At 37.3% G+C, this 15,492-nt stretch overlaps 1 protein-coding gene across 1 annotated transcript; it reads right to left on the bottom strand.

Annotated features, from left to right (window-relative positions):
- Nucleotides 1-6,638: 6,638 nt before the first annotated feature.
- Nucleotides 6,639-8,131, bottom strand: LOC149545157 (putative carbohydrate esterase At4g34215). The gene is made up of 3 exons (XM_089793700.1): nt 7,735-8,131; nt 7,155-7,504; nt 6,639-7,062 (listed from the first exon to the last, which is right to left on the bottom strand). The coding sequence occupies exons 1-3, from the start codon at nt 8,018-8,020 to the stop codon at nt 6,853-6,855; spliced, it is 846 nt and encodes a 281-aa protein (XP_089649826.1). The 5' UTR covers nt 8,021-8,131; the 3' UTR covers nt 6,639-6,852.
- Between the last annotated feature and the right edge of the window lie 7,361 nt (nt 8,132-15,492).

The following is a 15,492-nucleotide window of genomic DNA, read 5'->3' as shown; positions in this document are numbered from 1 at the left end:
CAATTGAGATGAACTTCCAAGAACTATTCATGCGATTTGAATCAAAGGGAAAGGTAGTTGAGCTAAGGGGATTGAAGGAAAAATCTCATAAATGGTAAGCTCTCATCAAATGCAAAATTTTCTTAATAAAGGTGTGGATTGATTTGTGGCCCATCTATGTTCATTAGAAGTCTCTCAATCTAATGCTCTTACTCATCCAAATTTACAAGCAATAATTGATTATCACTTAGTGATTCTTAGAGATATGCCTAAAGGATTTCCTCCTAAGAGGGATCATGACCATGCCATACAACTAGTTTTAGGGAGCCAACCACCAAACATCAGGCCTTATGGGTACCCACACATAGAAAAAAGTGAGATAGAAAAAATTGTTGAGGAAATGTTAGAGGCAGGAATTATCAGGCATAGCCAAAGTGCTTACTCCTCACCTATTGTAATGATGCATAAGAAGGATGAAACTTGGCACATCTTTCCAAATTATAGAGTGCTCAACAAGTACACCATTAAAGATAAGTTTCCTATTCCGGTCATCAATGATCTTCTAGATGAATTAAATGGAGCTATGTATTTTACCAAGTTAGATCTTAGATCGGATTATCACCAAATTCAAATTAAGGAGGAAGATATTTGTAAGAAAAAATTTCGAACTCATGAGGGTCATTATGAATTTTTGGTGATGTCATTCAATCTTACCAATGCACCATCTACATTCCAAATTTTGATGAATTTCATTTTTAAGAAGTTCTTGAGAAAGTTTGTCTTAGTGTTTTTCAATGATATATTAATTTACAACAAGACTTGGCAAGAACATTTGCAACATGTAGATCAAGCATTACAATTACTCAAAGATCATCAAGTCTATGCTAAGCCATCCAAGTGTGCCTTCGGTCTTAAGCAGGTGGTGTATTTGGGACACATAGTTTCACATTAGGAGTAAAGGTGGACCCTAAGAAAATTAAGGCTATCATGGAATGGATTATTCCAAAATCTATTAAGAAGCTGAGGGGTTTCTTGGGATTAATAGGATACTATAGAAGATTTTTGAAGAATTATGGTCGTATAACAGCACCTCTTACCACTTTATTGAAGAATAATTCTTTTCATTGGAATGAATTTGCTAATGTATCATTTGAGCAATTGAAGAAGGCTATGTGTACAATTGTAGTGCTTGCCACTCCAAACTTCACCAAATAATTCATTATGGAATGTGATACTTCTAGAAATGGGATAGAAGTAGTTCTCATGAAAGAAGGTCGACCAATTGCTTTTGAGAGTTGTCAATTAAAAGATAAAAATCAACTCAAACCTATTTACGAGAAGGAAATTCTAGGAATCCTTCGTGCCATTAAAAAATGGAGGCCTTATTTAATGGGTCAAAACTTCAAGGTTAAGATAGATCATGATAGCCTAAAATATTTTTTGGAACAAATACTATCATCAGAAGAGCAACAAAAATGGGTCACTAAGATGTTGGGATATGACTTTGAAATTGTATAAATGTTTGGAAGGATATCTACATTGTTTCACTTCATAAAAAGAATCTCAATGGGTCGATTGGCTACCTCTTGCAGAATGGCGGCACAATACTTCTTTTCATAGCTCATCAAAAATGTCTCCATTTTTGGCACTTTATGGATATCATCCTCTTTCCATCACATCATCATTAAAGATGTCGCCAAGAGTTCAGGCAATAGAAAACCACTTGCTTCATCAACAATAGGTACTTTCAAGACTCAAGGAGAATTTATCTATGGCACAAAATTGAATGAAACAACAAGCGAATGAACATCATAATGAAAGAAATTTTGAAGTTGGGGATTGAGTCTTCTTGAGATTGCAGCCTTATAAACAAATCTCAATGAAGCAACAAAAAAAGAATAATAAGTTGTCTCTAACATATTATGGACCATACCAAACCATGAAAAATATTGGTAGTGTTTCCTACAAGCTTGAGTTGCAACCAACTACAAAGACACATCCAATTTTTCATGTTTCTTGTTTGAAGAAGGTAATTGGATAGAATATTCCTATTCAAATAGTACTACCAAAACTTGATGAAGAAGGAAGAATAATTTTGGAACTAGAGTGCATTCTTCAAACATGCATGAAGAAGCTGAGGAATAGAACCCTGACTCAATATCTCATCCAATGGAAGAACTTACTAGTTGAAGAGGCCACATGGGATGATAAAGAGTTCATTCAAAAGAATCCACACTTGGTTAGCATTGAGGATGATGCTTCTTTCAAGAGAGGTGGCATGCTACACCCTTAATATTGGTATACATAGGGTTATGAATAGTCAACTTGTGGCTATCTTAATCCTTAATTAAGACATGTTATCATTATTATATAGGTAGGTAGGTAGGTCAGCCTAGGTGTTATGTAGGGCTGTGTCTATTCAACCTAAGCATAATTAGGTTTATATAGGAAGTTGTGAGTCTTATTTCAAGATCATATAGTGAAGTATGTTCTCATTGGAGATATTTGGAGGTTGCCCCCTCAAAGTGGCCTATTACTCTAAATTATTAAGTATTTATATAATATTTCATATTATTTCTTCTATTGTGCAAGTTATTTCATTACACATACAATGAAATGATTTAGTTTTAAAATTGCATATGTTTCTCTTATTATTATATAAATATGTAATTGGCATTGCTCAATGATTAAGCATCATACATACATATTCACATTTATTTTCCCACTTCTTCTATCAGATCCATCCCCAAATTAGAACTAGTAACTTAAATATTTAATTGTTGACTTAACCTATTTTATAAATTTCCATTTCTTCAAAAAGAAAACAAATTTTAATTTAAGATAGATTTCCACCCGTGCCACATTTCCTTGTAATTTATTAATTGTCTGAAAAAATATCCATTATCTTTTACAAGACTATCAATAGATTACCATACAAGTTGTTCTTTGAACGAAGCTTGATGGATTGCTGACTAACCATTGTTTTCATGGTAGGGAGGACTATCTCACTATTTTAATCATTATCTCTGGCATATCATAATATTTATCTAAATGCATCTTCCTTAATTGAATTCTACTCATTATTATTTGGTTTTAGTCAAAATTTAATTTAAGATATCTGATTACATGTTAACAATCGTGTTAGACATGTTAATTTAATGGAGGAAGAAAACATCAACCACTTATTCTTGCATTGTAGGTTTTCTTCAAAGGTGTGAGGGAGAATTCTTCAGATGCTGGAGGTGAACTGGGTGTTTAATGTGGACATGGGGCAATTGGTGATAAACTGGTAGGGCCCTTTAACCCATCCCCTCCTTATCTCTCTGTGGAAGATCCCCCCCCCCCCCATGTTTGTTGGGGTATTTGGAAAGAGAAAAATATTAGGGTGTTTAGGAATGAGGAGAGAGAGGAGATTGTCATGGTGGAAAGGATCTACAAATTGATAGTCAAGAATATTAGCCATTGCAAGTGGAGAAAATCAACATCCCCCCCTTCTATCTTGGAGGTTAGAGTGGCTAAGTGCTGGTCATTTGCAGAAGGGATCATGGAAATTGATCATTCTAATCTTTTGGCTAGAAAAAGAACCTAGTGGAAAACCCCGCTTGCTAATTGGGTTAAACTCAATTTTGATGGAGCAACCAAAAAGGAGGGTTCAACGAGGGGAGGGATAGTTAGGGACAGTAAGGGAATGATGTTGTTGGTGTATATTGGTCAGTTAGGGAAAGTTTCAAACAATATAGCGGAGGTGATGGCTCTATACTAGGGCTTAAAATTGGTCATAGGTGTAGGTTGGAGGGATGTACAAATTGAAGGAAATTCTAAAATAATTATTGAGACTGTCAAAGGTAATTTGAGGGAGGGATGAGCTATCAAACATGTGATTGATGATATCAAGTACATATTAACCATTCTTAATAGGTTTGATTTGAATCACATATTTTGGGAGGGAAATAATGTGGCTGATGGAGTGGCAGTGAACAGATTAAAGGTGAAGGGGCTTAGATGTTGGAGGAATTTGAATGCATTGCCAAAGTTGGTAAGGGAGTTAGTAAGTCACGAAGTAAGAAATGATAAGTCCTAGCTGGTTATTTTGTATTATGTTGTTGAGCTAGCAGGGAGGACATGTCCTTGAAGTACAAGTGGCAAGGATTAAAGAATCAAGTATAGGAAATAATAAATACGCATGGCCCAAAAATTGGAAGTTTGAAATGGGGGATTATTTTTTTATTTTTTTAAATGTGTCATCGTACACATTGCAGAGAAAGGAATTATTTTTTAAAGGTTTGATGTGCATTGGGAATGAGTGAAATGATCGGGGGATAGATCATGGTGGTCAATGTGTGATATTTCTTACCAAGTTGCCTATTTTCATTATTACTATTAATTGTGATTATCATCTCTGCTTTTGGATTTTTCTACCTAAGTGTGAAGTCTTTTCTAGAAACTGTGTTTGGGCTCTAAAGAGAAAGAGAGGAGAGGAAAAAATTGCAAAGATGGGTGGTGATTTGATGCACATTGAACTGGCTATGATTGATAAAAATATGAGGAAGCCCTTGGTGTGGTACTTACTGAAAGAGGGTGGTTTTGTCTCGTTTATGGAGGCACTTAATGGGCATGATGAAAATTACTCTATGCAATTTGTTAACTCCTCGGAGAACCGTAGAGTTACCATAAATGGTATCTCATTTCATATTTCTAAGGAGGCAATTGCTCTAGTGACGGGCTTGGCCATGAAAGGTTGAAAATTGCAGAAGGTGACAATGGTGATAGATGATGTGAGCTTGCAACATTTCTTTGTGGATGGTGAGGAACTGATTCAACATAGAGGTGGTCTCATCTGGGAGAAGCTTCCTGACCCATGGAATGAGGTTTGTTTGGTTTTGATGAAATATCTTACCCTGGAAGGAAGGTATGAAGTTTGTTACTACTATCACTTTCCTCTCCTTAATCATTTTTGTCACTGTGATTTGATTTCACTTCCTTTCTTCTTGCTGCATGAATTAGAGGATACTGTAGTTGATGTGAAAGAAAAAATGAAAAAGCGGGGTTAAGTTTACAGTTTTACACCAGGGTTTAATTTTCAAGCTGTATCAATTCCACCTTGCCCTAGCCCCCTAGGATTGTGAAAATTGACATTCCTGCCCATTCGAACCCTTAGTCCCAAATGGTTCTCCTTAAGATCATGGGTCCCAAAGCCTCTACCCCACAGTCTTCACCTAGTGGGTCCTTGATGGATCCCTCCCCCATGGGGAAAAGAGGGAGGTAGGACAAAGGGAAGGAGGATGAGGGGAGAGGGGGTAGGAGGAGGTCGTGGAGGTTAGAAAAATCTAATGCTAAGAGGAAGTTGAAGGAGGGAGCCTTGCAAGAGGAGGAGTTGGATTCAGGCTTCCCCAAATTAAGGATGAAAGAAAAAGCATTAAACTTTGGGGTGGGAGGTATGGAGGAGGTGGAAGAGGAAGTTTCAGACTCCTCTAGGTCAGAATTGGGTGAAGGAAAGGAGAATAAGGATGTGTCACATGTTTCAGCGACAGTTGATCTGGGGTGTGTGGACCTAACAAAGGATCAGTTTCGTGATATGGTGGATAGGATGCGTTCCCCCATAAAAATCTCCTCCCCTATTAAACCTATTTCTGAAAATGCTACAAACCCCCTAATTGTGCAGGATACTATGAAGGCTGGCATTGATGGTCATCCGGGTGGTTTGCATAAGGCTGGTAATGAGGCGTGGGAGAGAATTCAAGCATTGGAGGAGAGAATGCGCCTACTGACCAAGTTCACGGTAAAAGTTACACGTGTGGCTGCTACCACTCTATGCCTGCTGAAGGATGCTGAAGGGGACTTGTCTAAGGAGGACTCTAAGGTGCTATTTGACTTCCTAGCAGAAGATTGGGCGAACATCCTCCTAGGGAGAAAAGAGGCCAAGAAATCTTAAGGGCTCCCTCCTTTTTCTTTTTTATGCCGTTAATCTACTGGTTACCGGACTTATTAGGTTGCAAGGTTGTTATGCCTATGTTAATATTTTTCTATAGTCTCTTAAGTTTGATAACATGCATTTTGTTTAAGCCTACTGATACTCTATTAATTATGGTTGTGAACTTTGTTTTTGTTTCTAGCAGCAATAGAGGTTAGTTTAGTTTTGATGGTTTTCCACTGGTAAGTTGACCAGTTTTTCTGTTATGGGCCAGCCCCTTTGTTTTGGCTGCTATTAATTCAAAAACAATCATGTTAGACTCATAGAACACCTTGTTTGTGGGAAAAACTGAAGTTCTCTAAACAAAAACTGAAGTTTTCTAAACAAGTCTCATCGTACTAGTGTGCTGAGTATAAATACCAAATATCATAAAAATGAACTGGAAATCCTATCCTAAATTACTTAAATTGTTAGATGGATACTCGGAATATATCCCAATATACAATTAAAGCAATACTTTCATTTGAATATAAAACCTTCTAAAACAAACTTCTTATCATAAATTACTTTATAGCTGTGTAGTTTATGAGACACTAGTTAATTTTCGACACTAAGCCACTTTGACTTTATTTGAACCAATATACACTGCACAGAATTCCATTCATCATTATGCCTTTTCTGGATTTGGCTGAAAATCAATATCATGCTAGATTGGGTTTTGTTCAACTCGGGCAGCTTCTTTAAAAGCTTATTGTTCTTATCAATCAATGGAAATTATATCTCTCAGCAATTTCATTGTTTCATTGCACGTTTGTTAACAATTGGACGTTTATTAAGACAACACATAATCACTAATCCATTCACTTTAGTAAAGAGCAGCACACCCTTAAACTATGTTTCACTTCAGATAACAGGGCAATATACAACAAGAAACATGCATATCTTTAAACCTGGTCTCCAAATTAAGTACTTGGCCCATGTTTTATATATGTGTCTGCCAACAGTTTTCCTAGTTTCACCTGAGACTTTGTTGTTAGGTGAAGCTTGTCTTCCTTAAGCTCAAGACCATCGGCATCAACACAGTAGACATTATGAATGCTGACACCCAACTGTGCTTTCCTAATCTTCTGCACAGGTTCACTATATGGAAGGTCACCCATGGTTATAGCAACCTATCAGATCAAGATTCAAAACAATGAAAGTTATCAGATCATCAAGAAAAAGAAGTGTTCTAACCTGCCCACCATCACTACATTTAGTTTACCTGAATGAAAAGTAGATCAGGCTGTCGCAGATCAGAACGGATATCATAAATAAGTCTCTCAAGGTTTTGTTGATAACTATCAGCAGTTTCCTCAGAGTTGGCATCACTTTCACCCTGATACCATAAAAGAGCCCTTAAAACATGAGAGCTTCCATTGTTGTATCCGAGAGCTGCCCTTGTTCTGTTAATCATGTTTGTGTAAAGAAAGCTACCCTTCTCCCATTCTTTGATAGCAGTCCCACCAATGGCACATGGAACCAAACCAACATGATAACCGTCTCCACATTCCTTGTTTTGCTTCAACAATCTATTTGCAAAAGCCATTCCAGGGCCAACTCCACACACTTTTTCTAATTCACAGCTATTTTATCTATTCAGTGTCAATCAAAAAAGAGGCTAGACAATCAAATCATCAATCTCCTTATAGAGAACATTAAAACCGGATGACCAGATTGAGACCATTAATTAGTATGGGATAGGTGTAAGGATCTGATTAAGATAGAATGTAAATGATTTTTGTGGGTTATATTCTTCCGAACTAGATCTATGTATGGTGAAAATGGTAGTAGGACATGCTTACTTGTATCAATGTCTTTATGCAGGGGCTCTTGAGCTTCAACCCATTTTTCCTCTGCGGTAAATCTGAGGATTGAAGGATGTGGCCTGCATTGACGAGGAACAAATCCATCCCATTTGTCATCTTCAACTCCTCCTCTGCCTGACATATTGCTTTGACCTGACAGTATGAACAGCTCCAATCTAGTCTCTGGATTCAACCCATTTGTGGAAATACTTACATTTATTGTCAATACAAGATAAAGTATGAAGCGCGAGAACTTCAATTTTTTCCTGGGATATCCTCCCATAATTTTTCAGAAAGATCTTTGAACCTCTTTGTTCAGATTTCTTTAATGGAATACAAAGTCTATGCTGTAAGTTTGTCGCTTTTTCAGGGAGACAAGTCAAACAAGGAGGCTCGTCGTTGTACATTTCTCATTGGATTCCTGGAACGATAGTACTGCTTCTCCGACAAAGGAAACAGTTGTAAACATAAGCACAATGCATTGGAGTCTTAATAAACAATGCATCCTCTGAGCATAACACAATTGTATATTATATCTAAATTGCTGAATGCATTGTATAAACATATTGGAAACCTAAAGGAATCTTTTTCCGGATGAAAAGGGTTAACCTTAGTAACCTCTCATTGGACGCATTTGTGGATGCGCTCAATATGTTTCTATAATTTAACAGATGTAGTTGATTTCAATATTGACAGCATAACCTTAGCGTTTGTTTGATTCTCGATTTGAGATCGTGGTTGTGCATTAGGAGCGTGTATTGAAAATTACGCACTTTTTTTCTACAGATTATAGATTTTATAGTTTTTAAGGAGATTTGTCTTCTTCTTTCTTCTTTTTTTTTTTTTTTTTTTTTTGATGATAGTCTTTTTTTATTAATAAATAATATACTAAGATTACAATTCACAAAAAAGAGTCATCTTGCAAGAGTTCACACAGTTGAAAGTGGAGTCATAAACTCTTCATCAACAAAAACATAAAGCAACCTCAGCCAGCTAAAACAGTGCCTGCTGAGGGAGGTGGCTCATCACGATCATGAAAACTCCAATCATCTTTGGGATTGGGGGGCAGGCTGGGAATAGTCCAGCCGTCAATAGCAGCATCAGTGGCCTAGTTAGTATCCTTCATATCTGGCCGTGGAGGTGAAATTGTCAGTTACAGGCGAAAAGGCCATTTCCCAGAGACCACTTGCCAAACACCAAGAGGAGGAGCCAAGGACCAACCAGTGCCACCACAGGGCAAGGAAACTGATTGGCGCTTCCATCCATCATCACCATCGTTAGGAGAGTGGTGGCGGGAAGCCTGGGAGCATGGAGTATGTGAGCAACAGCTTGAGGAGTTGCACCACTGATGATGGCCTCTAGACGTCAAGTTATCAATCGAGGCATCTGCAGGTACCTTGGCAATAGTACAATGGGCATTGCCCCAGTGATTGAGCAACTCTTGTAGGTGGGCCACATTGAAGGCCACCTTGTTTGCTTGAACTTGAATCTGCATTATTACATTATTACAAATGCACACTTTAGTGTACATAGAAATATTAATATCAAAAAAATTGTGAGTGAAAAGAACAATGTTTCTATCTTTCCATAGAGTGAACAAAATCTCCATCCTGAAGGTATGCCAAATCAGGATAAATTTCAGAGGGATCCTAGGGGAATCACCCAAAAGAGCCATGTGCCAAGAAAAGAGTTCAGGCCTGAATGGCTCAAAGAAGTCATGAATGCAATGCCAATAATTTTGAGCACATCTACAAAACCAAAAAATATGAAAGAAAGACTCTGGTTGTCCACAAAATGGACATTGAGGATTCAAAACCCAAATATGCTTGAGTCGAGGCCCAAGGGGAAGACCTTGAAAAGCCAGGCACCAAGTAAAATGGACAATCTTGGGTTCTGTAATAGCACTCCAAATAGTGTCAAAGCGCTTTCTCCATTGAGATAGAAAGAAGATTGCAAATGCCATCTCTGATTGAGCATATCCACCATTGAAAGATGGGGAGAAAGTCATCTGTAGCTGAGACTTAGTTTGTAACTAGACAAAGGAGTGGTAGGATACCACTTCCAATCAGTCCACCAAGGTCTAACTGGTTGAATACCCACTTTATGAATTAAGTACATTGGAATTGAAGAGAGCAATAAGTCAAAAGTTTGTTGATCTAAATGGGAAAGATTGTACTAGACTTGCATATCTTCCCAAGATTTGAAACTCATGGAAACCCTAGAACTTTAGGAGTCTTGATGCCTCGTTTGAAAAAATGTAGAGCATTAGCACCTTGTGTCTTGGCAAGGGGAGTACCCTGGATGACAAACAGAGGAGACCACCAATTGTTCTACTAGTTCAAAGAGAGCCCATTACAAAACTCATCTCCAGAACAGCGAAGCCAAGGCTTGATAGCTTCCTAAGCTTTCCATATGCTCTTGATAACAAAAGAGCCCTAAATTAACATGGGCTCTTACATGATGAGAAGGGTGTGAAAGCCAATCCACTTCCATGTAGGCCTGTTGATAGGAAATTTGGAAGAAATGCAATGCCAAACCAAAATCTTTCAAGCTTCATCTCCAGTGATGGCACAAATAATCCATTTGGCACATATAACAAGGCCTTGTTTCTGTGCGGAAAGCAAGCCAAGACCTCCAAACTCCTTTGGGAGACAACAAAAATCCCAAGCAACTCTATGAAAGCCATGATGATCAAAACCAAAGGCTCAGATAAAATCACGAAGCAATCTCTCTAATTTCTAATAGGAGGCTTTAGAAGGAGCCCAACAAGAAGAATAATAGAAATGAGTCACTGCAAGAACTTTCAAGCAAATCTAGAATTTTCCCACAAGAGAAAGCAGTTTTGTAATCCAATAATCTAGCTTCTTAGTAATCTTGGCAAGCACTGCATTCCATAGATCAACTGGGAATACTTGAAAAGCAAAGGGAATGCATAGAAAGAAGAAGATCTCCCTGTAAGTGACCCATTTCCATTCAAATTGGCTAAGTCAAGGTGGCACTGACAAAAATGAATAGCAATAATAGAGTGTTTTATGCTATTGAATAGTACAGCCAGAGGCTTGACAAAAAGTATCAAGGTAATTTAAGGCATTTTTGATGTTTTCTTCATCCTCCAAAAGAGTGAGAAAGGAATCATTAGCAAAATGAAAATTAACCATTTGGGAAGATGATTCTAGCAAAGAAATACCACAAGCAAAACCTGAAGACACGAAGTGGGCTAGCAAGTAGCCAAACCCTTCAACAGTAAGAACATAAAATGTCAGAGCCAGAGGGAAACCTTGCCTGATGGAATGAAAAAGCCCAAAGGCATAAGATTGGGAGTTATTGATGATTGATGGTAATGCAAGCATTAGCATCCCCAAAGAGCATTTCCAAAGACTACAAAAAATTGGGACCAAAACCAAGAGCCTGGAGCATAGCCAAGATAAAAGGCTATTCAATTCGGTCATAGGCTTTAGCAAAACCAATTTTCAAAAAAAAAGCCGACTAGTTGGACTTGCGAGCCCACTCCATTCCTTCACAAACAACAATAATATTGTCAAGAAGATATTTGGACTTGATAAATCCAATTTTCTTCGGCCACATAATTAAAGGCAGAAGATGCCGAATTTTGAGAGAAATTGCCTTGGCAAAAATCTTATAAGACACATTCATAAGGGTAATGAGCCTCCAATTGCAAATATCCTTAGGATCTCTAGCATTTGGTATGAATTTAATGTTTCCTTTGTTGATAATGGCTCCTAAAATTTTAGAATGATAGGCTTCGAGATAAACTTTGTGCATATCGGGACCAATATGCTCCCAGAGGTGTTTGTAAAATTCACAAGGAAACCCATCACACCTAGGGGATTTATCATCTTCCATGGACTAAACTACCTCTTTAAGGTCTCAAAGAGTAAGAAGTTTCTCATAGAAAGTGTGTTGCTCAACTGATGGCAGTTTGGAGTAATAGAAATACACTTTCTGAGAACTAACTCCCAAGCAACCGAATTTCCCTACGAAGCAAAAATGTTCTCATAGTGTTGAACAAATGCTTGAAGGATGTCAGGGAGACTGGAGAGAATAGAAGTGCCTAGTTTGATTTTTTAAATCCCAAAATTGGTATGAAGGGCTCAAAGAGCTTGGAAGAACTCCTTCAAACCTTTATCGCCAACCTCCAACTAGTGGAGACAAGCTTTGATTTGGGCTTCTAGAGTGGCATAATTATCTGTAACCTATTTATCATGGTGAAGTTTGGCAAGATGGATATGCAAATCAACATCAAAGGTATTAAGGGTGAGAGCCTCAGAAGCTTTTTTGAGTCCAGAAGAAGTGGAATCATAAGACCACCTTTTGAAAACCACCAACTACTGTCCATAGATGCATAAAAAGCAAGTAGTTCTAGTAGAGGCATCATTCACTGGATCCACCTTGTCTAGGAATGTGAACGTGGTTCTAGATTCCAGACATGTAGGATATGAGTAATAGTGGAAGCATGTATCAACACAAATGTGTTGAGGAAGAATTGTGTCTTGAAAACTTTTTGGACAACTATTTTCCATGAAATGGAAAAATAAATGGGATAGTGGTCAGATAACATCACATTGGGCAAAGGAATGATAGGTAAATCATGATCCTTAGAAAAGGAGAAAAAAGATTGTGTAGTAATCATGACATGATTGAGATGCTTTAAAATGCAGTTAGAGCTAGCCTGAAAGTTGGACCAAGTGTGCCAAACCCCACTATGTTGTTGGCGATTAGTATTGGAATCATAAGTGCCCAATTTATTGCACATGTAGTACCAAGCGTCCCTTTCCCTAGCTATCCAACGAAAAGAAAAATTGCCATCTTTGTTAGAGGCCACCTCAACCATATTGAAGTCACTACACATGACCCAAGTAGTTGGAGAAAAGTTGTCAGCTAGCCAACCCCACATTTGAGATCTTTCTACAACAAGTTTGGGATCATAAACATTAACGACTGCAAAGGAATGATTGTTAATGGAAAACCATAGCCAAATAGTTCTATGCATGGGGTTAGAATCATGCGAAATAATAGCAGAATGAAGACGAGGTGACAAGAGGGTAACTACACCACCTCTACTACCTTCGTGTTGTGAGGAAAACATAATGCCATCCAGCCAAATGACATGACATGCAGAAGAGAGCATGATATCTTAACTTTCTAAATTTCCAAGTCTATGATGGGTACCCCAGACATAGTACTTTCTAGAGAGGTTTGTGAGACCTTGTACATTCCATGATAAAAAAAATCATGAAAATTCTTCCATATCTTCCTCGTCCTCAAGAGAGGAGTAGCTATTCTGCAAGAAGGTTGAACCTAGGTTAAATTCAGAAGGAAAATCTTTTAGATTGATGGCTTGACGTTTCACCTTTGATTTCTTAGCATGTCTAGGAGGACTGCAAGAATGTCGCACATTCTGAGTTGCTATGGAAGAAGTAACAAGAGGGGTTCAAACCACAATTGAGGCATTAGCCCTGGTGACTACCTTAATCCCCTGTGAAACACCAGGGTTTGGTTTGGAAGAAATCACTTGAGTCCCTAAGTTGGTTGGGGTTTGCACTCCTGTTGAAATAGGAGGAACCAAAATGATCACCACATATGACTATTTAAGGGCCAAGGGAGCCTTGCCCTTGCACCCAACAATAGTCCGTTCATCATTTTTCCCTTCAGTTGGCTTGGCAGGAACCTCTTTAGGTGGGGGTTTAACCCTAGGCACAACTAAATGGTAATCCCTAATCTTATGTTCCATTGACTGACACCTATAGCAGGTGTTAGGTAAGTTCAAATAAACCACCTTCTAAGAGAATATTTGAGCCCCAATCTGTATTTCCATAGAATCCTTAAGATTGTTGGAAAGATCAATCTCAATGGAAATGCATTTCTAAGGGCAAGCACTGAAAAATTTCTCATGTTCCTTTGTGATAACTTTGTCAAGGGTATTGGCAATGGACTCAATAAAAGGCCAACATGGCAAGGATAAACTTGAGAACTCAACCCACACAAGAACCCTAAGCTTTTTTTCATCAAAGATAGTGAAGTCTCTAGACCATCTTTAAAAAAAAAGCAAGGAGGAACGCACAGACCAAGGACCATTGTTAAAAATTGCATCTTCCTGTGACAGGTTGGCAAAATGAAAAAAAAAACCTTTGTTATGGTTTTGCACAGCGTCAAGGTGCACTCCATGAGGAGTCTAGCTCTTGTTAACCCATTCTCGGAGCATAACTTTAGGAGGAGTCCTACCCACAAAATAGCCTATTAAAGTATGTTTTTCTAACCAATCACAAGTAGCATCAAATTCTTGCAAGGGAAGGATAATATTAGGATTAGCTCATGAAAAACCTTTGGGACGAGTTTGCAAGGGTGTTTGTTCAGTGGAGGCATCATGCCTATCTGAAGCAACAACGTGAACACCGATAATAATAACTAGGTCACCACTAGCTAGGGCCACTATAACCTACCTAAAAAGCTCTTGCAATAAATGTGGTGTGACAAATGGAAACAATAGAAGGAAAGCTCAGACAAGGAGCCATATGCGAAAAAAAACTGAAAGTTCGCATGAAACCCTAGCAAAGTCACAGGAGATTTGTTTTTTTAATAGTTAATTAATACATAAGAGTTTATTCATCAAAAAAAGAAGAGTGTATTAAAAATATCTCATTTTATATTGATCCTATAGTTTTTATATTGATCATATTGATGAGATCAATAAATGATTTAGATTCAATTGTAGGTGATGTGTTACTTCACATTGACTCAAGAGTGGATATTGACAATGACAAGTCTCCATTAATTCAGAATATATATTCTTATTTAAAAAAAAATATTATTTAAATAATTAAATTGTTAAACTAATTAGTCAAAATAAATTTACTATAGAATATGTTCAATGATGCTGTTAGTTGATTGATTATATAATAAAATATTTTAAAATTATATTTAATATACTATTTGTATCATTTACAATTAAAGTTTATGTCTACAAGGTTATATTTTTTATTTCATCCTAAACAAGACTAGAAATTCTGCCATACAATGTGGCTGAAACTGTCATTCATAAATCTAGCTTTTCAGACCTTAATTGACAAGAGTGTTTTGATATAAGAATAAGTGTGATAAATTTGATAGTCTAAAGGTTTGTCATAGAGCATTTGTTGAAATGGATCTAAATATACAACTTTTAGAGAATATTAAGTTAATTTTCCATGGATCTAAGGTCAAGGGTTTAGCTATTTTCTTACTTCTACTACTTTTACTAGCAACATGTGCTTGCCCAATTATACTTTTGATCTTGTCAATGGGAACTTCACTAATGAATATTTGTAGCTCATAGAAGATGAATCAAGTTCAACTTGTTATAAATTGTCGATTACTCTTGTTTTTCTTCTTGTAAAGTAGCTTATGGCAAGTTAGGGTATCTATGTTGTGATTCCTATTGGCTTATGACACTCAAAGGCTTGAATTTCATCATATTTCCTAGAAGTATTATTTCCTCCCTCAATATTTTGGTGGCCTAAGGCTCATCTCCACACAAACAAAAAGTGAAGACATTTACATTAAATTGGCAGCTCATTGTGTTCTTGGAAATGAGGCCTAAAAAATTCTCTTGTGCTACTTCATTATTTATATTATCCTCTATGTTGCCCAACCTAGAGGGATATTAAATTTCACACTCTTCTTTTTAAGAGCTAACATGTTAAAATTTATGACTCTTTTGTTTTAAGAATATAAATTAGAATGCATGGTAGGCCACCA

The sequence above is a fragment of the Cupressus sempervirens genome, chromosome 7, assembly GCF_028749045.1.
Source record: "Cupressus sempervirens isolate cs-2001-9-10 chromosome 7, ASM2874904v1, whole genome shotgun sequence".
NCBI classification, from domain to species: domain Eukaryota; kingdom Viridiplantae; phylum Streptophyta; class Pinopsida; order Cupressales; family Cupressaceae; genus Cupressus; species Cupressus sempervirens.
Note: the sequence above shows the minus strand (reverse complement) of the source record. Positions and strands in the feature narration are given on the sequence as shown.

Coding starts and splice junctions, on each gene's coding strand:
- LOC149545157 (XM_089793700.1), bottom strand. CDS start 8,020: ATGGGAGGATATCCCAGGAAAAAATTGAAGTTCTCGCGCTTCATACTT. Junction 7,505..7,734: donor GCATAAAGACATTGATACAA/GTAAGCATGTCC, acceptor GCTGTGAATTAG/AAAAAGTGTGTGGAGTTGGC. Junction 7,063..7,154: donor CTGATCTACTTTTCATTCAG/GTAAACTAAATG, acceptor TTGATCTGATAG/GTTGCTATAACCATGGGTGA.